The 24667-nt window shown below is 38.2% G+C and overlaps 1 protein-coding gene across 2 annotated transcripts in view; it reads left to right on the forward strand.

Annotated features, from left to right (window-relative positions):
- Window positions 1-18340, forward strand: part of GXYLT1 (glucoside xylosyltransferase 1) — a 52034-nt gene extending 33694 nt beyond the window's left edge. For both annotated transcript variants that reach the window (XM_081249037.1, XM_081249038.1), the window contains 3 exons: window positions 4901-5024; window positions 5239-5411; window positions 12708-18340. In XM_081249037.1, the coding sequence (XP_081105163.1) occupies window positions 4901-5024; window positions 5239-5411; window positions 12708-12869 (459 nt within the window). In that variant the 3' untranslated portion in view covers window positions 12870-18340. The remainder of the gene's footprint in view (window positions 1-4900; window positions 5025-5238; window positions 5412-12707) is intronic.
- Window positions 18341-24667: the final 6327 nt, after the last annotated feature.

Here is a 24667-nt window from a genome sequence, read left to right on the forward strand (position 1 = left end):
AGTTAGTACTAAATCAAACATCAAGGGATATTATGTCTTTTATGGTATGAATATATATGTAATATACATGTATATTTGTATGTGTATATATATTTGTCTGGTATTTTTCTTATGGCTTCTGGTGGACCAGAATTTACACCATTACTTATTACTCCTTTCTGCATGTCTGATTTAAATCTCTTGTCCCTTCTTATCCTTGCTCTAGGCAGCAGTACTGCTTGTAACCTTCACCACCCACATCTCGCCATTTCATTCTTAAGACAGTTAATACCCATCACTCTTGTCTTCTGTAAAGATCTAGTAAACCTAGGGGTTTTTTTAGCTTTCCCATTTTCTGTACCTTTCTGAAATCTTGATTTCATTTCACTTTTGTCTTCCACAAATGAATGCATTAATGAGGCCAGTGTAACCTTTGCTTTTGCTTACAAGTGAACATCTTTCTTCAATTACCCAATATTTTGATATATTTTGAATTTTAAAATTTCATGTACCATAAAGTTTTACTAAATAAAACAGGTGTCATACCATGAGTTTTCTTACTTTTCTGATGGTTAGACTATGCACAGTAATATTATACCAGAAGATGGTGCTGTAAGATTATGTGCTAAGGAATAATGTGACTGCTCAGGAACTCTTCATTTGAAATTCTTATCTGAGAAGTGTAGTGTTGCAAATAACGTTAGAGATAATTTAGTGTAACACCATTACTTGATTTTTAAGAAAATTTCAAATTGCAGCTATATAGTTCAAATCTCTGATTATTTTTTTATTTACCTTTTACTTACTTAAATATCATTCTTAAATATGTTTAACAGTTTCTCCCCTTTCCCTTTTCTTTTTGTCTGTGGCATGTTCTAAACCAGCTAGAGATGTAGATATAGGAGTTGAAATAATTTCTAAACTTTCAAGCTTTTGTTTTTTTCTATGTATTAATGACTTGATGAAGAAAAATATGAGGAGTGTGATAGTACGTTAATTTAGTAGGCACAATTTACTTCATACCTACTATCGCTCTGTTTCAAACAACTCTATTCTTGCCCAGTGGGAACAACACAGATTTATTTTGTTTCTAAATATTGTATTTATGATTGCTGATATGTTTCTACAAAATTTATTTATTTTTAGTTCCATTTTTCATATATCTTTATTTTTCCTGATTTCCAAACATATCTTTAGCAAACATTGCCTTGTTCTTTCCTACTAACTCTATAATTTCTGGCACAGATCATAAATTTTAGAGCTCTAGTGATGTAACTGAATTACTTGTAATAACTTGTCAAACTGTTTCATGCAGATCCATGAATGTTACCCCATAGTGCCTATCACATGAAAAGCTGTAAGATTACCCATTTAGGACAGTGGCCATGGCCATGTTTTAAAGTCTTTGCTTTGCTGTCACCCAGCCCTACCATTCATGATTATTCAGTTCCAACCTGATGTATTATAATTATATATTTAAAAAATTAAAATAGTAAAATTTTAACTTTTTTGGTTTTTTCTTATAATGCTTGATAGACATTGATATAACACTGGCTAAGATACTGCTTTGTATTTTGTATTATGATTGTATTTGCAGTGTTGAATCTCTATTAAGGTATTTCTTAACCTTTTTCTATTTATTAGCTAAAAACCAGAGAATATAAATAAGGCATCTTGAGAATTTTTTTCTTGTATATTTACTGTACCCTGTTCATGTCGTGCCATTTATTACTTTGTAAAGTAATTTTTGCCTGTTTTCTCCATCTACTGAGGGCAGGGTGTGTCTTTTATGCAGCTTTGTATTCAGAATATTTAGCATGGAGTCTGGCATAAAGTAGCAACTCAGTAGATAATTACTGGCAGAGGACAGACAGAAGTTTTAGAAACTAGGCCATTAATGAATTATTGAAAAATATTAGAAAAGAGAATACTTATTATGAGGTGGCTGTGAGGGTCGTTTTTACTTATTTGGAAGATGTATGTGATGGAGGGCTTTTATTGTGTTACATGTAGAGCTTAAGAAAACAATATCAATTAACATCTTACCAAAAGGGATGGAACTTTTCAGAGATTAGGAGAGTGACTAATCTTTGGGAATTCATGAGTTCTCAGTTTCTAGCATTGTTGGAACATAATATGAATAGCCACCTGTCAGTTTTATATTTGTTTGTAACATAAACTGATGATAATAATGAGTCTGTCTATTTTCAAAAGCATACATAGTTCTAGAAATGAAGCTAATTTATCTTAATATAATGCATGTGCATTTTGGTAGGTTTGCTGAAATTAGTAAATTAGAACTACATCTTTTTTAAAAATTACAAAACTACTTCAGCTCTATCATCTCCCGCCTCCTCTCCCTCCTCCAGTCAGTAACTCTTCTTGCCCATTCACTTGATGCCAGTTCCTGTATGCCAGCTGTTGTACTGTACTACTGTACTTTTCAAGGTACTGTACTGTAAGATTAAAAGTGTTTCCTTTAAAAAAAAATTTACAAAACTAAATCATGCTTATAAAAATTCAGGCAATTCATCGCATATAGAGTAAAAAGACAAGTCCCCCATTTACACACCACTCTCCTCGGTTTCATTCCTTTGCCCAAATGGCATTATAAACTTTGCTATGTATTCTTCAGACCCTTTAAAAAAGTATTTGGAAACAGATATACATGTACATTAGCATTTATATGTAGAATTCTTTTATGTATCTTCAGTTTGCTTTTTTCACTTAGTAAATATATAAATGATTTTTATGTCAGTACATACAGTCTGTCACATTTAATGTGTGTGATATTGTGGAGAAAGAACGTTTTGATTTTATTGTTTGTGTGTACTAGTATGAATATGTAGTTACATGGCTGAAAAATATCTCATGTATTTTAATTTTTACTTTCCTGACTGTACCACCAATGTGGGATGAAAATCTTTTCATAACAATTTTTAGCCATTTTTGTTTCCTTCTTTGTGAATGGCTGTATGGCCATATCCTTTGACTATTTCTGTACTTTGCTGTTTTTCCATTTCTGTTGACTTGAGCTCTTTTTATATATGATGCCTCTTTATTAAACTCATTTCTCATAGTTTTTCATTGGTTGTCTTGGATATTCTAGGTTATATCCTCAGCAAATAATACTAGTGTTATTGCTTCTTGTCCAGTATTTTTCTAGTAGGACTTTTCCTTTACATGTATTATAAAGGTCCCCCCACCTCCCACCCCTTGATTTTTTCTTTTTTCCCTAAAACTGCCCTGGACCTTGTTATTTTATCTTTCTTTTCTTTGAATAGATGTATTTCTTTGAATAGGTGTATTTCTGTCTCTCTATACATTTTTTTTTTTGCATAAGTAGAATCCAGTGAAGACTTGAACATGACATGGTACAAGGTGTCCACCAGTCCTGTCTATTTAATCTGTTTCTGGCCTTGGTCCTTTTGAGCAATTCAAAAGTTTCCTTTTCAGATCCTAAGAACATTTAGTGAACATGATCAGTGACGTATTTCAGAGTCATCCTTTCAATAAAATATTTTCTTAATAATTCCTTAAGTAAAACTTGTTTCAGTCATTTTCCAGATTTATTTCTGATTGTGTATAGTTTACTGTATTTACTGCATTCTGAGAAACTTCACACAAAGGTAATACAATTATAGCAAATTATATTTAGTTTAAATACGTAGTTTTTTTCCCAGGAATTCTGACTTTTCTTTCTCGAAGGATAGATTGTTTTTGCCTCCATTGTGTTTATTATATATCCTAGAATAGCTTGTAATAATGTTTTTTAAGCTATCTGTGGAGAAGAATCGGTGTTTTTTTAAACATTATTTACAATCTGTCATGAGGCAATGCTTTTGTAAAAATAATGTAAATAAATTACTAGGAAAATATTAGACTAAATAGACATAAAATTGCTATAAAAGTTTCTAAATCTTACTCTTAATTTGTGTACTTAAATCTTGTAGAGGACATGAAAAATTTACTGATCAGCACACTGCAATCTGTACTTTGAGGAGTACTGGTTTAAGTCTGGAGAGTTTCAAAGAGTCAAATTGGTATAAAAGACTTAGTATTCAACTTCACCCCAGCTTCACATGATCCCCAGCCCTCTTTCAACTCTGTTGTTTCCTTAGGTATGAGCTGTGAGTAGTTCTGTAGAGGCTGAAAAGGCATCTGACGAAATTCAGTATCTTTTTTTTTTTTTTTTGTGGTACGCGGGCCTCTCACTGTTGTGGCCTCTCCCGTTGCGGAGCGCAGGCTCAGCGGCCATGGCTCATGGGCCCAGCCGCTCTGCGGCATGTGGGATCTTCCCAGACCGGGGCACGACCCCATGTCCCCTGCATCAGCAGGCAGACTCTCAACCACTGCGCCACCAGGGAAGCCCCAGTATCTATTTCTGATTTATCAATTTCAAATGACCTCTTTGAAATGCCAATTATAAAGGGTTGGCAAATCAGGCTAAGAATAATAGTGATCATGGTGATAATAATAGCTAACACTGTGCCAGGTACTTTTCCTAGTACTTTTTATTTATATATTAACAGGTTTGATCCTCAGCAGCTGTATGACAGAGACATAGGTACTGTGTCTAGACATATGACATAGGTACTAAAGCTATCTGCTTTTTAAGATGAGGTCACAGTCATAGTACTTAAACTACCACCTACTTTCTCTTTCCCTTTCCTCCCAGACATCTGTTAGTTTTATCACTTCTTTGTGCAGCTTCAGATACCTTCTTTTGTTATCTCCTGCACTCCAGCTGGACAGTTTTACTGACATTTACGTTTACATTAGGATCACTTGATTTTGAAACAAAAGTTTACACTTCTCCCCTTGCTCTGTAACAATTGCTAAGGGAAGAATGGGGAACTGTCATTATGCTGCCGTTTTAAACCTGGAAGCCTGAGAATCTCATTAATGTATTTACCAACAGAATGATATGACCTCTGTGCGACTACGATGGGGAGACATACTTATGCCATTGCTTAAAAAATACAAACTGAATATCACATGGGGTGATCAAGATCTGTTGAATATCATATTTTTTCATAATCCAGGTAATCATTTAAATTTATTCTTTGCATTTGTAAAAAAAATCATAGTTAATATTTAGTCAAAACTGGAGAAATGCATTTATTTGATTTTGGCTTATACTAATGGTTATCACTTTTTTTTTTAAGACAAAGTAAACTAAATTTAAACTAAAATTTTGCAAAGTGTTAATTCTGTGGAATTAGGGTATGTTTGCTTTTTTGTTTTGTCTCTGCCTAGAAAGCCTTTTTGTTTTTCCGTGTCAATGGAACTATCGACCAGATCATTGCATATATGGAAGCAATTGCCAAGAAGCCGAAGAAGAAGGAATCTTTATTCTTCATGGGAACAGAGGTGTTTACCATGATGATAAGCAACCAGCGTTTAGAGCTATTTATGAAGCACTGAGAAATGTAAGCTTTTTTTAAAAAAATGTTTCTGTGGACGTACTCGCAAGCTTACAGAGAACTTGCATATCCTTTACCCTAGTTCATCAGTTATAAACCCAGCACTCCTTCCACATCTAGCTCTGGCACTTGGCGTTCTGCTGTAAGGAAGAGCACTCCCCTTTGCCCACTTACTGATCCATACATTATCAGTGTGAACTCATTGATATGTATTTTTTTCCATGATTTATAATGCAGTATTCAGTTTTATTTATATTGATGCTGAAGTTGTGCCAGATTTGGTGATTGGGAGCCCTTTTGGCTATCTCTTATGCTCATTTGACATATTCCCATCATTATTTTCAGTACCTCCACGTTCTTTGTCCAAACAAAATATCCCAGGCTCATCTTGTTATACATTCCCTGCCCTCACCCTGAAATCAGCTGTCAAAGGAACTCTGATGCTTATTGCTACAAGGGTGTCTTCCCTTCTAAGCCCTTTCAGCAGCAGAGCTGGGAAATACAAATATACAAATACACACAGTCATGTGCTCACACCAGTGCCTCCAGTTCCATTCCCTCAGGCCCCTTCCTTGCCTTCTCCTACTTTGTTTCTGTTTTATCTCATTTCTTCCACAACTAGAATCCTGGCTCCGAACATAAAATATTTCCTCTTTTGCTTAGTTCTACAGTACACTTAAACTAATTTCAAAAATGCTCCATTCATACTGCTATCTCCACTCCTCTGTTCTTGAAAAACCAACCTACTATAAAGGATTTGTTTCTAGTCCTCCCCCCACCCCTCCCCTGCCCCAGACGAGGGTGTGTACATAGTACTATGTACAGAAGTTACTTGCGTTAGTTCTTTTCTCCTTCTTTCAGTGTGGTTATTCATTCATTTGAAATACAGTTGGGTTCATGTGTTTCTGTATGCTTTCAGTTTTAAGTTTTTTCCCCTCATCTTTGTTGATTTAGCTTTAATTTGATATGAGGAATATTAATATACTTCAAAAAGTCGAAACTATATAACGGTTTACTCAGAAGTAGCACTCCTTCCCCATCCTTCCACCCCAGGCCCCCCACCCCATCACCAATTTCGTTTTCTGGTTTGTCCTTCCTGTACAGGTAAGTAGATACATGTACGTTTTGTAATTCCCCTTTTCTTACATGAGAAGTAGCATACTGTTCATCTTTATTTGCGCTTTGCCTTTTTTACAGTATTCTGGAAATTTCGGCATTTATAAATATTTTCTTCATGCTTTTTTTTTAAACAGCTGTATGATATTCCATTTTGTGCATGTACCAGAGTTTATTAAATTAATCTCTTATGTTTGAACATTCTGGTCTTTTCCATCATTTTGAATAATAAATAATGCAGCAGTGCATAACTTTGCCATACGTATATTTGTATTGTTGGGAGATGTTTCTTCAGGGTTAATTCCTGGACATGGGATAATTTTAATTGAAGATACCGCCTGTTTTCCCTACATGGGGATTATTTGCATTCCTGCCAACAGTTCATGACGAGGCCTATTGCTCACAGCCTCACTAACAGAGTGTATTATCAAGCTTGAAAAATTTTTGCCATTCTAACGAGTGAGAAATGGAATCTTAGTTTAATTTTAATTTGCCTTTCTCTTATGATTGAGATGAACATCTTTCTATATATTTAACAGCTGTTTTTACATCTTTTTGGGGGGTGAATTTTCTTTCAAATCTCTCACCTAGTCTTCTATCACTTTTAAAAAATAACTTTACTGATAACATTATATACCACACAGTTCACCCATAGTGTAAATAATTCAGTGGTTTTTAGCATGTTTACAGAGTTGTACAGTTATCACCATGAGGGAGTTTCAGTCTCTACTCCCTACCTCCCCACCATTTGTTGCAAGTTCTTTGTGTATTAAAGATGTTAGTTCTTTTTCTGTGATATCTGATGTAAATTTTTTTCCCAATTTGACTGTTTATGGAATTTTATACCATTCAAAGTTGTTTTTTAAAAATTTTGTGTAATCAAATTTAAAACCTTTTTTTAAAAAAGTAGTAATTAGAAAGTCTTTCCCTACCTATACTCAGCTTATAGAAAAATTCACCTATATACTTTTTCATTTATTACATTTCGCTTTCTGCTCAATTTGGAATTTACTCTTTTGAGAGAGGAATAGATCTAATTCGATCTTTTTCCAAATAGCTGTCTTTTCCCAACATCATTTATTTAAAAGTCTATCTGTAACCCAAAGATTTGAGATACTGACTTTATTATATACTAAAGTTCCATTTGTAATTTCTGGATTTTCTGTTTTGCTCCAATGGTCTGTCCATTTGTATACTCTTACACACTATTTTAATTATAAAGCCTTTGTGCTGTATTTTAATATCTGGTAAGGTTACTTCCTCTTCATAGCCTGTCCTTTCAGTGTTTTCCTACCTATTGTATTTTTATTTTTCCACAAATATCAACTCATTTAATTACATAAAAAACTTGTTTTTTTGTTGGGAGTGTATCATCTTCACATATTAACTTAGTGGCTGCTGACATTTTAATGGTGTTGAGACATCTTAAGAACAAGGTCTGTCTTTCATTTGTGTCTTTCAGGAATGTTTAATAGTTTTCTTCATACTATGGATTTTGAACATATCTTAAGTTTATCCTTAAGTATTTTATCTTCTTTGTTGCCTTCGTAAATGGGGTTTTCTCTTTTAAGCATTTACTTTATATCGAGTTTGGGAAAAAATTATACTGGCCCCACCACCCCAGATATCTGTTCTCTCTCTTTTTTTTTCCTTGTTCTTACAGTGCTCTTGTTTAATTAAGGTGGATTGACGGGGGGAGATGATGCATGAACCAGGTCTCTGAATATGTTGGGGACCAAGACTTGGGGCAAACCCAAATAAGGACTGGATTTATGATTTTGCTTAAGGAGCATTATATCAAGTGCTATCCATGCAGCTAATTCATTGATACCTGGGGAGAAGTGTACGTGAGCACTCATCTCTCGCGTGGGTGTGTTCACTGCTCTGCTAGACTGTGTCTAATCTTATGTGGACGTGAAGACAAAAACATAAGTAAAATAACAAGAGTGGTTTGGTGTAAGCCTGGGGGTCAGGAGAAGAGCTGATGCCCCTGTTTGCTAGATGCTCAGTATCTGCTCGTGACTGCTCTCACTGTTTGCTAGTACAGCCTCAGTAATAGGAATGAGGATAAAGATATTGAACTGTAACCTACTGAGACACAGATTGTACTAGGACCGTGAAAGACTGCAAGTTTTGCCCCGAAGAGCCAGGGAAGGCTTCGTTGATGAGGAGGCATTTGACGTGAGCCCTGAAGAATGAGTAAGAGGTTGCCAGGTGAGCAGGCTGGGCCAAAATTGCCTGAGAAAAAGCCTCAGGGGTTGTGGAAGGTCCACGAGGAGGTCAGGCGTTGAGCTGTTCGGGGTGATGGGTGAAGGGAGGCAGCGGCAGGGCTGGGCTAGATGCGGTGATGACGTGCTGTGTAAGGTGACGGTCTGCAGTGACAAGGAGCTGAAGTTGTCTCCTGGAAATCTGAGCTTCTCAAACCTGGTGGTAGGCAAAGTGCTGACAGCATTGTAGGCTACAGTTTTAGTGTTTTTGCTAAGTTTCTTGTCCTATAAGCTTGAGAGAGAAGGTTTCTGAAGAATCAGTTTATCACGATACAGCTACATTCACTGAAGAAATATAAAATTTAGTGATGTTCATTTTCATGTAGCCGACCTTGTATGCCTTCAGAAATCAATATCGTATTTTAATAATGCTTTATCATGGGTTGTCAAGAGGTGATAAAAATGACGAAAGGTACATTTGGGGTTCTGAGACTTTGCAGGATAGAAAAGAAATGCACTCCTATAAAAATGTGATTTCTTTGTTGCCTTTGATCATTTAAAAAAACATTATTAAGGAATTAAATCTTACTAGTTTTATTCGATCTTTTCTGATCTTCTATAAATGTATACTTTAAAAAAATTGAGTATTGGTTTTAAGCTGATGAATTACACTTGATTTTTAAAAAATAAATCTTATTTTAAAAACTATTTCAAATACTGAAGTAATTAAAGATTAATATTTGTTTTGGGTCCATATTAATAGCCATATTACCCATTTTTCAACTTAATGAAGTTAATCAGTCTTTTTTGGTGCTCTTGGTTAGTATTTTTATCTTTCCTTATCTATAATTCAGTGAGAAGTGTAATTTAAAAGAATTGCAGTTTAGACAAGGGCATTTATGCAAGTTTCAGACAGAAGCTTAGTCATAGCCGTCGAATGCTGTGAACAATAAGGACGTGAACCATTTTTAAAATGTAAACGCACGGCTATGTCTGCCAGCAAATCAGTTTTTACAGCCCACACATAGTTGTTAAATATTAGTTGCTGAGTGAATAAAAATACTAAGATTAAAAATGGCAGATTTGCTATGGGAACAAAATATTTTATTGCTCTAAAATATTTTCTGCTTCTTGTATTTCGTTTGAATTATTAGATTTCTTGGTGTTTCTCTGTTACCTTTGATTTACTTCACACCCTTCTTCTATTTGCATAAGATGCAGTAGGTTTGCAGAGATGCAAGGGATTCTCGACCATTTCCCTCCTGCACGACCTTGTATATAGTTGGCACTCAGCATTTGTCAGATTGAACTGCCTGCCATTCTGCCATACTTTTAAAACATGTTCTGTTTTTCGAAAATGCCTTTTAATTATCTACTTGTGGTCATCATAACCTCACTATTTATTCACTGCCTTCAACTGACAGTCTTAGATATAAAACATGACCTTCCTAAAAGTTTGTGTGCTGGGTACGGTGCCAGTGAAGAGGGAGGGAGTGATTAACTGTGTCAGGAGAGGTTCTAAGAGGAGCTGACATTGGACTGAGCTGGAAGGATGAGTACCAGGCAGGCAGGAATGGTGCAGACCAGTCAAGTGTAGCACTCAGTATGGGAAGAGGCACACAGTCAGGTAAGGGCACATGTGGCCTCTGGGAAAGGGAACGTCTGGATGTGCATTCCATGCTGCACAACTCCTGGATACTGCAGAGTCTGTGGCTGGTGGAGGGTGTGACTTCCGGCTGTGTACTACAGGTAGACATCTGGGTGATTTATCACCTTCTCCCGTAAAGGTCAAATTACTTGTGTTATATGTTGGACTAAAAGGGCCCTAATTCATGAGGCACTATTTTTATTTTGGGAAAATACTCATCAAAAGACTTTCCCAGTGAAGAAAAAAGAAATTTAACCCCAAACACTGGGATTTAAATCACATGAAAATGGATGAACTGAATCTCAAGTACTCCTGGGAGTTTACTTTTAAACACTTTTGTTATGTTTTCATTTTTTGTCATTGTAGAGTAAGAAAAAGACCACAGTTGGCTCTTCCATTATTACTCGCCTCTCAGCCACAGTTGTACAAGTATGTTGTTTATACACAGTGAAATGTTACTTGACATTATCACTTAATACAGGTGTTAAACCTTGAAGAAGGTAAGGTAAACCTGACCTTCTTCAGCATAACCCCAGACAAATGTGCTGTATACAGCACAGCACAGTTTCCCACTGTTAACAGAGCTGCATCTTTTAACAGAGTTTTTGAAACTGACTAGCAGTGCTGTATGGTTGTAAAGCTGTTGACGTTTTTTTCTCTTTTTTTAACATCTTTATTGGAGTATAATTGCTTTACAGTGGTGTGTTAGTTTCTGCTTTATAACAAAGTGAATCAGTTATACATATATCCCCATATCTCTTCCCTCTTGCATCTCCCTCCCTCCCACCCTCCCTATCCCACCCCTTTAGGTGGTCACAAAGCACCGAGCTGATCTTCCTGTGCTATGCGGCTGCTTCCCACTAGCTGTCGATTTCTTTTGCAGCTGAGGTGGACTCCTGGCTTAGCCACTTAACTAGCTTTGTAACTGGGAAGATTCTCCCCCTGCCTTAAGTTGCTTCTTGGTAAATAGTGATGTCCTATTTCATGAAGTTGGTATGAGGCTTAAGTGCATTAATATGTATAAAGCTCTTAGAACAATGCCAGGCAGAGTAGGAAGGGTCCTCTTTTAACCAGTCCGGCTTTCAACAGTCTCTCCTAGATCCCTGTGTGCTAGCTGTTGTTATTTTCGTTACGTTCTTCCCAGTTAAGACTGTCTCTCTCTCTTTTTTTTTTTTTTTGTTTTCAAAATTACTTCAAGATATTTATCTTCAGTATATGGGATTAGGTTTGAAAAATCACCCCAAGAGTGAAGGTTTCATGCAGTTAATGTTCATAGTGTTCTTGCACTAGAGGCACCCAGGTTTAGGATCTCTTTGCAGCTCTACACGTCCATGTTCTAAATTAGCATCTGTGTTCAGCCTGTTCTCCCTAGATGGGCTGTGGCTTCCTACAGACTCACTAATTGTGATTCAAATGGTGCTTTTATTTCCTCTCCCTCAGTGGCAGCGTAGTGAACCTCAGGTCATATGCAGCCCTTCTAGATTTCAGGTTCTGAATTTCCTTCAGGATTTTGCATTTTTCACTGACTTCAAACTTTTCCCATAAAATGTTCTATTTTCAAGCCCCGTCAGTCTTTCGGATTGTAGTTGCAAATACTAAATGAAAAAATGTACCTGGTTGAAAATACTAAGCTCACAGGTTATTTGCACTTAACTATTACAACAGTGTTTTCCAAAATATATTCCTTGGGATATTAATATATTTTATGGTGAAAAGGGTAAAAAGTATATTTTGGAATTAGTGGGCCAAACAGTACCCAACATGTGTTTTTTGTTTTTATAGTTTTTCATGTGCCACTGTGAATCCCCCCAAGAGTGCATGGTATTTAGCAGTTCTCAAACATATTTATCCTTGGGATCCCTTTGTGCAGTTAGAGTTCTGTGGGAAGCACTGACCTGTGCTGTCATTTTGCATTCCTCCCACTCCGTGCCTCCATCTCACTCCTTTCCAGTCCAGCCGCACCAGTGTTATCAGAGTGATTCTTGGCTTATTAGTCTCTCTCAGACACCTCGAGCTTTTGGTTGTCACCTCACGCCTGTCAGTATCTCTGGTCTTCTGCCCTTGACCATGTTCTTGCCTTGGCCTGGAGTGCCCTGCCTCCACGCTCCTCTCTGAAGGGCTCTCCCCAGTACCCCCAGTGAGTTACCCGTACTCTCTCCCTCCTCCTGTGAGATCGTAGTCTGCTTAACTCATTGAAATTATTTTTTGGGCACATGCTTTCTGTGAGACTTTAAATGGAGATTGTCAATGTCAAGTTGATTGAAGAAGAAGTTTTTGGGAATAGAGTTAAATTTTTATATATATCTTTGTCTTTTTATTTTCTTTCTCTAGTGTTCTTTTGAAGATGACAACATCCATTCTTTATTAAAGCCTTTAGAACTGGAACTACAAAAGACAGTGCATACATACTGTGGAAAAATTTACAAAATATTTATCAAACAGCTGTCAAAAAGCATACAAGATCGTTATGATAGACCACCAAAGGAAAGGTGATTCTTGGTGACCGCTAAATCAAATGAATTAAAACAACAAAATATCAGAGGATATGTGTGAAGGAATAGTCTTAGATGAAGTGTTCAGGAAGGAATTATTTATCTTCAGAATAATTTTTTTCCCGAAGAAGTTAAATGAGCAGTATTTTCATGTAATGAAGAATAAGTTGAAGTCTTGGACGCCAACAAGAAGATAGTTTTGACTTCTGATGTTCTGTAATGCTATTTGCTATCATTCTAGTATTGATGAAGATATTATTGAATGGTTATAGCCTACAGACTTTGTTTTACTCTTACTCTCAAGTGGGTAAGAGCAGTAGGGATGTATGGTTGGAGAAAAATGTACCTCATACACAGTGGAAACACTCAAACTGTGAGTATAGCAATAATTTTATGTCAGCACTAACCTCACTTTAAATGTGTGAGAAAAGAAAGTTGTTTACAGGAGCAGAAAATGTTCTGTTTCTAAAGAAATGGGATGTAACTGATGTCACTATCGACAATCTGTATGTGCCTTTATACATTTCATCTCTGTTTTAAAATATTTTTGTGACAATCATGCTTAAACTTATTTTTAGTTTATAAGTAAACTGCACATTTAAAATTGAGAGGGAAAACTGAAAGTTTTGATTATTAGTCTCTGTGTGTATTTGTGAAACGTAGAATTTTCATTTGTACGTGCTTAACTGTCTTGCCAAAAGTCATATCTAAGATTATTAATTAGGTATTTTAGGAAATTTTTTCTCACTTTAAATGAAAATTTTCAGCTTTACTGGGCATTCTGGACACAATAAATATACTGATAATAAAATGAGAACCTAACGAGTGTACTTATATGATGGTGGAAAATGTGATGGACCAAAATGCATAAGCTATGTACTTCCTGTGAGCAGTCATTATAGTTACAGTGGAGCAGGAAAAAACTGGTCCATTGAAACCTTTGTCCTTCTACCTCAAAATGGCTTTGCAAGGTATTTTTGAAGAAGCAAATATACGTATAGAGCCTTACTTTAAGTTAGACAACTTTCATGGATGATTGGCTTCAGAAGATTGTCACATCTGATTATAGAAAAACTAGTTTTGATTTGGTTTGATGTGCATGTCCTCCTTCTTTAAATCTCACTTAAGACAGTTATTATTTTTTTTATCTTGGCAATAAGAAAATATTACTTCTCTGTGTTTTTGACCTGTCTTCTATAGCTGTAGATTCTGAGTACTTAGCATGTACTGTGCTGGGGCACACGTCTCATTTTACCAAGTACTGTATGGTTAACTTCTTTTTCTCCTTTTGACATTTTAACGCTTAAATAGAGAAGAGAAAACCATGAAGGAAGACGATCACCTTTGTGAAAATAGTGGTGATTGGCTTTATGAAGATACAGCGCCCTCTGTGGAGACGTGGAAGACGGTGCTCTGTCTTTGCAGTTCAGTCAGGGACAAATTGAGAGAGGAAGGTGTAAGAAAGGCAGATTAGAAGCTGATGGCCAGCTCAGCACTCTTGGACAGAAGTGTTCAGAGAGCACAGTCTGTGCGTCCCTGGCAGAGCACCGTGGTGACTGTGAGAACTTGTGAACTTGTTGAAGTTGATTTGCTAAATAAAAAATGAGGTCCCTAGAATTTTGAAGTTTGGAGGGTATAGGATCATTTTTAATGGTCCCCAGGTGAGACCATTGGCGACCTGGCTACATTAGACTCTTGTGGGGACCTTGCTGAGAATGGATTCCTCGGCCTCACCTTTGGTGACTCTGGTACCCCATGTCTAGATGGGTCTGCACATTACACAGAAGTAGAGAGAATAGTACAGTGGTACTCCTTGTCCAGATCAAACACGTCAATATCTTACCACCTTTGTGTCATCTATCCCTTTTTCCTTTGCTGAAGTATCTTAAAGAAAATGCCAGGCATCATGTTATTTCACCTCTGTGAACACTTTGGTAACTACAGTGACATCATATCTCCTTTGGCTTCAGTTAATATCCAGTTCTTAGGCAGATTTCCCTTATTGACTACAATGTTAGAATCAGAGTGCAAAAATAAGTCACATTATGATTCTATTTTTAATAAGCACCTCAGATGATTTTGGTGTCAGTTAGTTTGGGAACCCCTGGAAATCATTTTGCCAACTTGAAGGTTGAAGTTAGGACCACAACTCTCGGCACAGTTGGTGGATTATAAATGTGATTCTGAAACATTAGCGGAAGTACTTGGGGTTATTGACAAGATACAAATTTATATTAGGAAGTTGCTTAGATTTAATTTCCTTAGTGAACAGAGGCTCTTAGCCCCATAGGCTCTAGTATGATTGGGACTGGGTGGAGTATGATCATAGTTTAACTAGACTGTATGCTGTGGTCTCACGCCTGTTGTACCCATTTACACTGTTACACACTCTACATTGTGGATCAGTTGGAAGGTTCTTCATGTGGTTTATTCAGACCTGACTTAATTGAGCGTTTTACCATAAATTGGGTTATGGTGAAAACTCTCCACTTAGGGACTGTGTTTACCTGAAAGTTAGGGTATCACAAAAAGACCTTAACAATATTAAAATGAGTTTTCTGAGTTTAGATAAGGTAACTTTTTCCTTGAGAAGTCTCAAGAAATGCAGTTCTCAGCATTAATGAGGTTAAATTCTAGAACAGCTTAGAGAACGTTTTATATTTCTTTCCATAAGATGGTGTATCTATGCAGTTTATACGAATTACATTCTATATTCTTTGAGTCTATGTGTTAGAACAATTCTGACCTCAGAACTATCTCTGGGCTGCAGTATTACCAAAGCGGAATGACTTTATAATGTAGCCAACCCTCATTTATATGAAGTAGCCATCTTAGAGGAACTTGGAAAACCTTTAGAAAATATATATTGTGATTTACATTTTAAGAAAATACATACTTTTTTTTTTCCCTGTGAAGAGTAGTTCATAATGTATACGGTAACCCACTTACCTTTGGACACTTCAGAGCCTGAAACAATACTACTGCTTACTCACTGCTCTCTCATCTTGCCTTCAGTCAGATGTTATTGGTGTAATGGAAAGAAAACCAGACTGTGAACTAGATCTGTACACTCTTCTTGGTTAGGGACCCGAGGCGTATCATTTAACCTTCTCTGTGCCATAAGTTTGTGAACAATCAGTATGCCCCTCCCACCTCATAAGACTCAGAAGTCATGAAGTTGAGACCCAGAAGAGAGAATGGATTTGCTGCATGGCTTGTATCATGCCACAGCAGCATTACTGTTGAAGTTCTGTGTTGCTCTGTTGTCTCCTGAACAGATCATTCTGTTTTAGGCTGAATGTTTTTTGACATGTTTTATATCTCCGGTATGAATTTGCTTAGATTATGTAAGGAAGAATTTTTAAGGAAGAGAAAGCAAAGGAAAGAATGATGTAAAGGAATGATCAAAGGAAGAAGGAAAAGAGAGGAAGTGAGAAAAGTGAGGAAAGAGAAGGGAATAAGAGTGAGAATGGCCAAAGGCAGAGTGCAAGAAGAGAGGGGATGAGAGTGGGGAAATTGAGAAGTAGAGGTAGAGAGCGGAGGTGTGGGAACAGTCACTTTTTGAGTTGCAGCACCCCAGCCTGTACCACTGTCTGCTTGCCTTCCTCTGTTTCAGTTCACGGGCCCTCTGGGCTCAGGAATTGTGCTGGATTTCATGGAAGGGGCAACCAGGCTACCTTTGTTTGATTTGTTGATCCTAAAGTATTTTCCCAGTCACTCTACTCACTGATCATTTAGTGCTGTGAGTCAACATTGTATTTTTTTTTGTATTTTTTCATTAATTGGATCCAAGTTTGTGAGCTAAGACCTGTCGAAACACAATGACAAATATCTTCCTTTTTAACATCCTTTTAGTCTTCCCAGATGCTGAACTATGCAGGACTGACCACATAGATAACACAGGAGGAGGGGATGGCCGTATCAGATCTGAAGGGGGCCCAGGAATCTATCACAGTGGTTTTCCCAGATGATACTGATAAGAAGCTAGATTTGGGAACCACTGCCCTACCTTGAATGAATGGCATCTTAAACAGTACATCACATCTCTTGATTCTTCAGTAGGCATACTTCCAGTTGAAGTGTTAGGAATGGATTAAAGGAACAGGAGGCAGCAGGAGTACGTTAAATGGAAAAACCTTAAAAGAAAGTATTCAGTGTCTTCTTTTTCAGAAGTTTATATTGTAAGTAATAAACACCTTAGTGTTAATCAGTAGTGATTTAGCGAGACCACTGATTTTTTTTTTTTAAATAACTTTTGGTTCCTTAGAGTAAAATAGAGAAGTAGGGAAGCAGTATGTCAGGTGTGGGGCCAGTTATCATTTTATTAAATGTAATTTCAAGCATCTTAAACAATTGCCTTATTGCATTTTAATATTTAATAAAAGTAGATTAAATAATGATTAGTACTGTAACAGTTATCCTTTTATACATTGCCAAAGCAACCCTTTTTTGCCTGTTAAAGTCTGGCTAAACTGTCGTGGTGTTCGTCATTTCTTAATTCATTGAACATGAAACTAGATTTTTATAACTAAATTATATAAACTTAAGGCAGGTGTGAAAGGTGATGCAAGAATTTTTTTTAACTAAAAATGAATATGGTATTAATCCAAATATCTAGCAATTACAGAATTATGAGAACATGGAATAGCATATTGGACTAGGCAATTTAAAACTGATTACAAGTCGATGTCAAACTTCTAAATGGAAAATATGTATTGTCACCTCATCTCTACCAATTAATTCCAAATGTCTAATGGGATTGTTTCTTAAGAATTTTCTGTACACCCAGTTTTCAAACAAAAGAGGACCTTTGAAAAGATACGGAGAGAAAAAGAAAGGAAAATTTCTGTCACTTCTAATGCTGTGAATGTTATTTGGAGGGTCTGTGGTCAGACATTTTAATGCCAAACTTAAGACCTGATGTGGAGCCTCTGATTATGTGTAGTTTACATATACAATCTGAATTTGTGAGCATATTCAAACACACATCATCATAGCAACTCCTTGTAAAAACTGAAGAAAAGCAACAGTGTACCTTTCATTTAAAATGTAAGTTGACTTTGACTATGATGGTAAATAGCTGTTTTCAACCCGTGTATAAAATCTCTTCAGGGAATATTGGAATGTTATGCAAAAATAATTCAGGGCTTGTAGCATAGCTGTAAACTGTGTCATCCATTGCATCACATCCATTGTTGTCAGTATCTGAGAGCTGGGCCAGTGGCTTTTGATGCATGTTGTAACAGAAGATTTATGAAGGAGATGGTGGTTTGTACTTGTTCCTGAAGTCAGAAACTGGAAGGTGTTTCCATTTTTCACAAGCATTTTGCATAAATATGTTAATATTTTGAGTAGTAATGATTCTAAAGTTGCAGGAAGGCATTTTGGTGTACTGTGTTACACAGAGATTACTATTCTTAAATTGATTTTTACCTGAAAATATGACGGTTTTAGGATAATTTGGGTATCTTCCTCCAAGTATTTTGTGTATCTTGACATTTATTAAAGGGAGGGTCAATATAAGATTATAGATTGGGATGTAACCTGAGAATAATGGAAAGTTGCTCTGTTCTGTTTTGGGGGGATTCAAATCATCTTTTTCTTGAGAAATTTTGTGTTGTTCTTACTAAATAAACATCTACTCAATAAATATCTAATTTCTTCAAGTGATGTGTCTGAATTATTCTAGCAGTCAGAAGCAATTTTGGAATCTTTAGGCTTGGGAAGCTTGATAACTAAAAGGGCAGTTCCTGGACTAATTTGGCAACTGGACAATGTCATCAGAAACCTGGGTACCTTTTGTCTTTACAGTACTGTTCTCAGCATGTGAGCTGTGTCTCCCCCGACGGCCCCCAAGTGACAGCCAACATTCTGCATCTCAAGTGACAACCAGAGGCAAAAATATATCTTTTTATAAGAGGAAGGTGCCACCTGTCTCCATTCACTTGCTCTCATAGCCATAGCAATATCTGTGTCCAAAACAATTACTTTGCAAAGAGAATAAAACTTCAGTGGTTGGCTCAGACCATGATTTGCTCCAAACTTAAATATAGCCTCCCTTGAAGAATGTCTACTCACAGGAAAGGAAATAACATCAGGGTTCTTTTAGAAGTCTGTGGGGTAGAAGGGTAGGGGCTTAGAAGATAGCTATCGGGTAGGCAACAGACCTAGATGATTTTACTGGCCCAAGTATTTCTTTTTATTATTATTATTTTTTTTGGCTGCGCTAGGTCTTCATTGCTGCACACGGGCTTTCTCTAGTTGTGGCGAGCGGGGGCTACTCTTCGTTGTGGTGTGCAGGCTTCTCACTGCAGTGGCTTCTCGTTGCGGAGCACAGGCTCTAGGGCGCGCGGGCTTCAGTAGTCGTGGCGAGCAGGCTCAGGAGTTGCGGCTCGCAGGCTCTAGAGCACAGGCTCAGTAGTTGTGGTGCATGGGCTTAGTTGCTCTGCAGCATGTGGGATCTTCCTGGACCAGGGATCGAACCCGTGTCCCCTGCGTTGGCAGGCAGATTCTTAACCACTGCGCCACCAGAGAAGTCCCCAAGTATTTCTTAAAATTACCCAGAGGATCAAATTTCAGATCTAGAAAAGAGTACCTTTTCTGTGCCAGGGTGTAATTGTGCTTTAACGGGTCTCTGTAATGTTATGATCCAACAGTTCTCAGTTTTACATATTTTATTATCTATACAATGGTTTTCTGGTTACAGTGATAGCATGAAGGATTTTAAAAGATTATTGAGGTGATGACTACTTTCAGGAGAGTTTAAAAGTTCTTCTAGGGCTTCCCTGGTGGCGCAGTGGTTGAGAGTCCGCCTGCCAATGCAGGGGACACGGGTTCGTGCCCTGGTCCGGGAAGATCCCACATGCCGTGGAGCGGCTGGGCCCGTGAGCCATGGCCGCTGAGCCTGCGTGTCCGGAGCCTGTGCTCCGCAACGGGAGAGGCCACAACAGTGAGAGGCCCGTGTACCGCAAAAAAAAAAAAAAGTTCTTCTAAATTTATGTTGAGAAATGTATTAATAGTTAGTTATTAGCAACCTTTATCATATTTTTAATCATTTATAAGTTACAAAATGCCCTCATTGAAAAACATTCAAACAATACTGAAGAATTATAAGTATATGAAGTAAAAAGTAAAAGACTCCTAACAATCCACCCCTAAGAGCATTTGGTGTGTATCCTCCCTATCTTGCTATGCACATGTACACACAGTGTACCCACACATGGGCTTGGTCCTACAATGGCTTCTACAACTTGCCTTATTTCACACAGTATATTATGATATCTTTCCTTGTCGATACATTAGACCTACCTCATTCTTTAGCTGCATATTATGTCATAGTAGTGTACTTAAGTAGAGATTAGCGTATGGACTTCTGAAGTATGAAAGCGTAAGTAATGAGTTTTAACTTGTTAGGGGAAATAGTCATTAACTACTTTTACCATTTTTCTAGTTGTAATTTAAGGTGCATTAAATCGTGAATAAACTGTAGTGTACCTTAAAAATCAAAGTAAACATCAGATTATTAAAAATTTTTTTTAATTAAATGGGAAGTTTTTGTAAGTAATAATATGTAAGATAATAATAAAATAACAATAGTTACATTTCTGTGAGACTGGCATGTCTGAATATTGTTACTTCAGGGTTCTTTTATCTTTCCATTCTTTTTAAAAAATACATTTTGAATAGTATTAAAATACATTTGAATAGCTCTAAAAAATTTATTTGTAGAAATTAACAAAATTTGACCCTCAATTTTACCTGTGCTTTACCTACTGTTCTTTAGCATTTAAAATATTTTAAGTGGGCCATTAATCTATTAGAACAGGGCTATCTGACAGTCTGACAGTAATATAATGCAAACATTTAATTTTAAATTTTCTAGTAGCCACGTTAAAAGTGGTAAAAAGCACCATAAAAAGCAATTAAGTTTTTTTTTTTTTTTTTTTTTCGGTACGCGGGCCTCTCTCGTTGCGGAGCACAGGCTCTGGACACGCAGGCTCAGCGGCCGTGGCTCACAGGACCAGCCGCTCCGCGGCATGTGGGATCTTCCTGGACCAGGGCACGAACCCGCGTCCCTTGCATCGGCAGGCGGACTCAACCACTGCGCCACCAGGGAAGCCCTGCAATTAATTTTTTTTTTTTTTTTTTTTTTTTTTTTGTGGTACGCGGGCCTCTCACTGTTGTGGCCTCTCCCATTGCGGAGCACAGGCTCCAGACGCACAGGCCCAGCAGCCATGGCCCACAGGCTCAGCCGCTCCGCGGCATGTGGGATCTTCCCGGACCGGGGCACGAACCAGTGTCCCCTGCATCGGCAGGCGGACTCTCAACCACTGCGCCACCAGGGAAGCCCTGCAATTAATTTTAATAATACATTTTACTTAATTCAGTATATCCAAAATATTTTCATGTGGGCATGTAGTGAATATAAAAATGTTAGCAAGATCATAGTTTTTCTATACTGTACTAAGCCTGTATTTTTCACATGCAACACATCTCAATTCAAATTTGCTACATTTCAAGTGGCCACTTGTGGCTCATAGTTAACATCTTGGACAGCACAGCTCTGTAGAGTACAAACTCTGGAGGCAAAAATCATTTCTGTTTTTTCAGTGGTATCTGTCACTGTGACTGTACATGGTAGACACACAGATTTGCTCAGAGAATTTTAACTGAGGGATGTTTTATAAAACTGGAAGTTTTTTGTTTTTTTGTAAATTTGGAAAAGAGTTTGAACTCTGGCCATTTTATTTATAAAGACATTAAGTAAAATTCTGTTCCCCCAAAACGTATACCCTCATTGATAGTGAAAGAAATTAAACCAGAAGAGGTGAAAATCCTTTAATGAATGTGTGTGTGCGTGTGTGTGTGTGTGTGTGTGAGAGAGAGACAGAGAGAGAGAAAGAGAGAGAGAGTGAGTGAGTGAGAGAGAATGAGAGGAAGCTCCATGCTAGCAAGGTTATGGTGAAGCTACTACACAACTTCAGATGATAGTGAGGTCATATGATTCACATACCCTCAGAGCCCACTTTTTGGATCATTGATTACACATGCACAAACATTGATCTCAAATCTGTAATAAACCTGAGTCTGCTCCCATAGATTCTGGCTTTGCCACGTTGCTACACCTCCCGTCTAAAGCCAGTCCCTTCATTTTGCACTAGATTTGTAACAGGTGGGGCAGGTTAGCTGTTAGCGCACGCGGTGGTTACTCGCAGTGGTCCTCGCAACAGAGAGTGCAGTGAGAGGCGGATCCTGGCCTTCTCTCCGGGGCCCCCCAGGCCCTGCGGCCTCGGGCCGGTGGCTGAGCTGGGAGCCCCAGGGACAGGCTGGGGGTGTGTCCTGCAGAGCTCCAGAGCCCTCGCCACAGCCGCCCACTGGCTGGGCTTAGGCCTTGAAGCAGCAGTGAACCACTTTTGGGTGGCCTGAGGGCCGGCTGGCTCTTGGGCACGTGGCTCCCTCAGTGATGATGGCTGGGCATGGTCTGGGGACCTGGCCCTGAGGGCACCTCCAGCTGAGATCTGCCTGCTTAGCTGGGCCTGGGCACCGGCAGGAAGACCCAGACTGGGTGCGGGACGAATGCTCTCAGGGTAACCGGCCTGCGCAGGGACCCCCTCCTCTTAGCCAGGACCTGGACCTCAGAGGGCTAAGGTTAAGCCTTGGGACCTTGCCCTTTCTTGTCAGAACTGAGAATAATATTTGTTTTGGTGGAGGTTTACAGGAACATCGTGACCTGACCATGACCTGACCTCAAGAACAAAGGATCCAAGAAGGACACCAAGAAGTTTGCAGCAACTAACCACGCCCCTCCCTCACCTTTCCTATAAAAGGTCAAAGGTCTTTGTTGAAAGCTTTTGGGGAGTGGGGGGAGGTAGGGGGGTAGGGGAGTTGAGGCACAAGCCACCCGTTCTCCTTGCACGGCCCTGCAATAAACCTTTCTCTGTTCCAAACTGACATTTTGGTATTGTTTCGCCTCACTGTGTGTCGGGCCCACACACTTGCATTCGGTAACAGATTCTGTCCTCTCTTGTGTAACTCGAACAATGTTCCATCAATTCTTCCCGCTTTCTCTTTACCTCATAATTGTTTCCACTCTACTAGATCATTCCCAGGAAAACTCCTTGAAAGCATTGTCTGTATTCTCTGTCTCCAGTTCTTCTCTTGTCAAGATCACCAATGACTTGTGTGTTCTTTTTTTTAAAATTATAGTTGATTTATAATATTGTATTAGTTTCAGGGTTCTATAAAAACATTGAATCACAGTGACTTGTGTTTTCTTCCTCCCTTCCTTCCTTCCTTCCTTCTCCCTCTCCCTCTCTCTCGCTTCATGGCTTGCGGGGTCTTCATTCCCCAACCCGGGGCCTCAGCAGTGAAAGTCCCAAGTCCTAACCACTGAACTGCCAGGGAATTCCCAACTTGTGTATTGTTAATTCCAATCTCCAATTGCTAATCCTCATCTTATTTGCCCTATTAGTACCATGTGACAGAATTTGAAGAAGCACTCTCTTCATTGAAACATCTTCACCTGGCCTCCATTTCATTGTACTCTTTGTCTTCCTCTTTCCTCATTCAATACTTCTTTCAGGTTTCTGTCTGGCACTCCATTTTCTTCCCACTCTCTTAATGCTAGTGTGTATCAGAGCCTCTCAACAGTCTCATCCTTTACAAACATGGACCGTGTCCCCAATTTATATCATCAGTCAAGATGTCTGCCAAATTCCAGTCTCCTCTACTACTTGTTTCTGCTTGTTTTCTCTACTAGGATATCTAGTATTCATCCCAAACTTAACATACCCAAAACAGAATTCTTGATTTTTTTTCTTAAACCTACTCTATTTAGAATCTTTTTTACTTGGATGATGACAAATCTCTCCTTCTAGCTGCTCAGGCTATAATCATTGGAGTCATTCTTTACTTTCCTCTTGTTCATACACATGACACATCTAAGCTATTAAAAATACTATTGCATCAACCTTTAAATTAAATCCAGAATCCAACCACTCCTCCCTACTACTTCTACTGCACTTGTCTAGACCTTCATTACCTCTTGTTTGAATGAATGCAACAGACTCCTAAATGGTGACCATGTTGCCAGCAGCCTCCAGCCACAGTCTATCCTTAACATAGCAGCTAGACTGGTCCTTTTCAAAAGATGAGTCATATCATGCCTTGTCTCTGCTCATCACTCAGTGACACACCATTCACTCATAGTAAAAGCCAAAGTCTTTAAGTGGCTACAAGACCTTACAGGATCTACCAGCATTATTTCTCTAATTTTATTTAATACTCTTGCCTTGCTCACTCTTTTTCCACCACACTGGCATGCCCGACAACCTCCCAACTAGAAGATTTTGCACGGTTGTTTCCTTTCTCCGCAAATCTTCTCTTAAATATTTCCCTGGCCAACTTTTTCATCTCCTTCAAATCTTTGGTTAAATGTCAATTCCCAGTGAAACCTACCAGAAGAATAAGGGATGGCTGCAAATTTTTTGACACTCCTGTTGAGGGGAGAGTTTATTTCCCATCCTCTTGAATTAATAGGAATGGTTTGTGATGGCTTAGACCAGTAGAGTATGGCAGGCTTATCTTTGGGACTAACAACCTTCACCTTGGACTCTTAGAATCCTGAGTTTTCTTGTAAGAAGTCTGACTACCCTTCTGTAGAAACCACCTGGAGACATCCTGAGACTACATGGGGAGTGAGAGAGTCCCAGCTGAAACTAGGCTTCCAGCATCCCTGCCAAGTCCAGGCATGTGTGTGAAGACATCTTGAACCCTCTTGGACAAGTGAAGTCATACTGG

This window comes from Mesoplodon bidens (genome assembly GCF_964165515.1).
Source record: "Mesoplodon bidens genome assembly, chromosome: 11".
NCBI lineage: Eukaryota > Metazoa > Chordata > Mammalia > Artiodactyla > Ziphiidae > Mesoplodon > Mesoplodon bidens.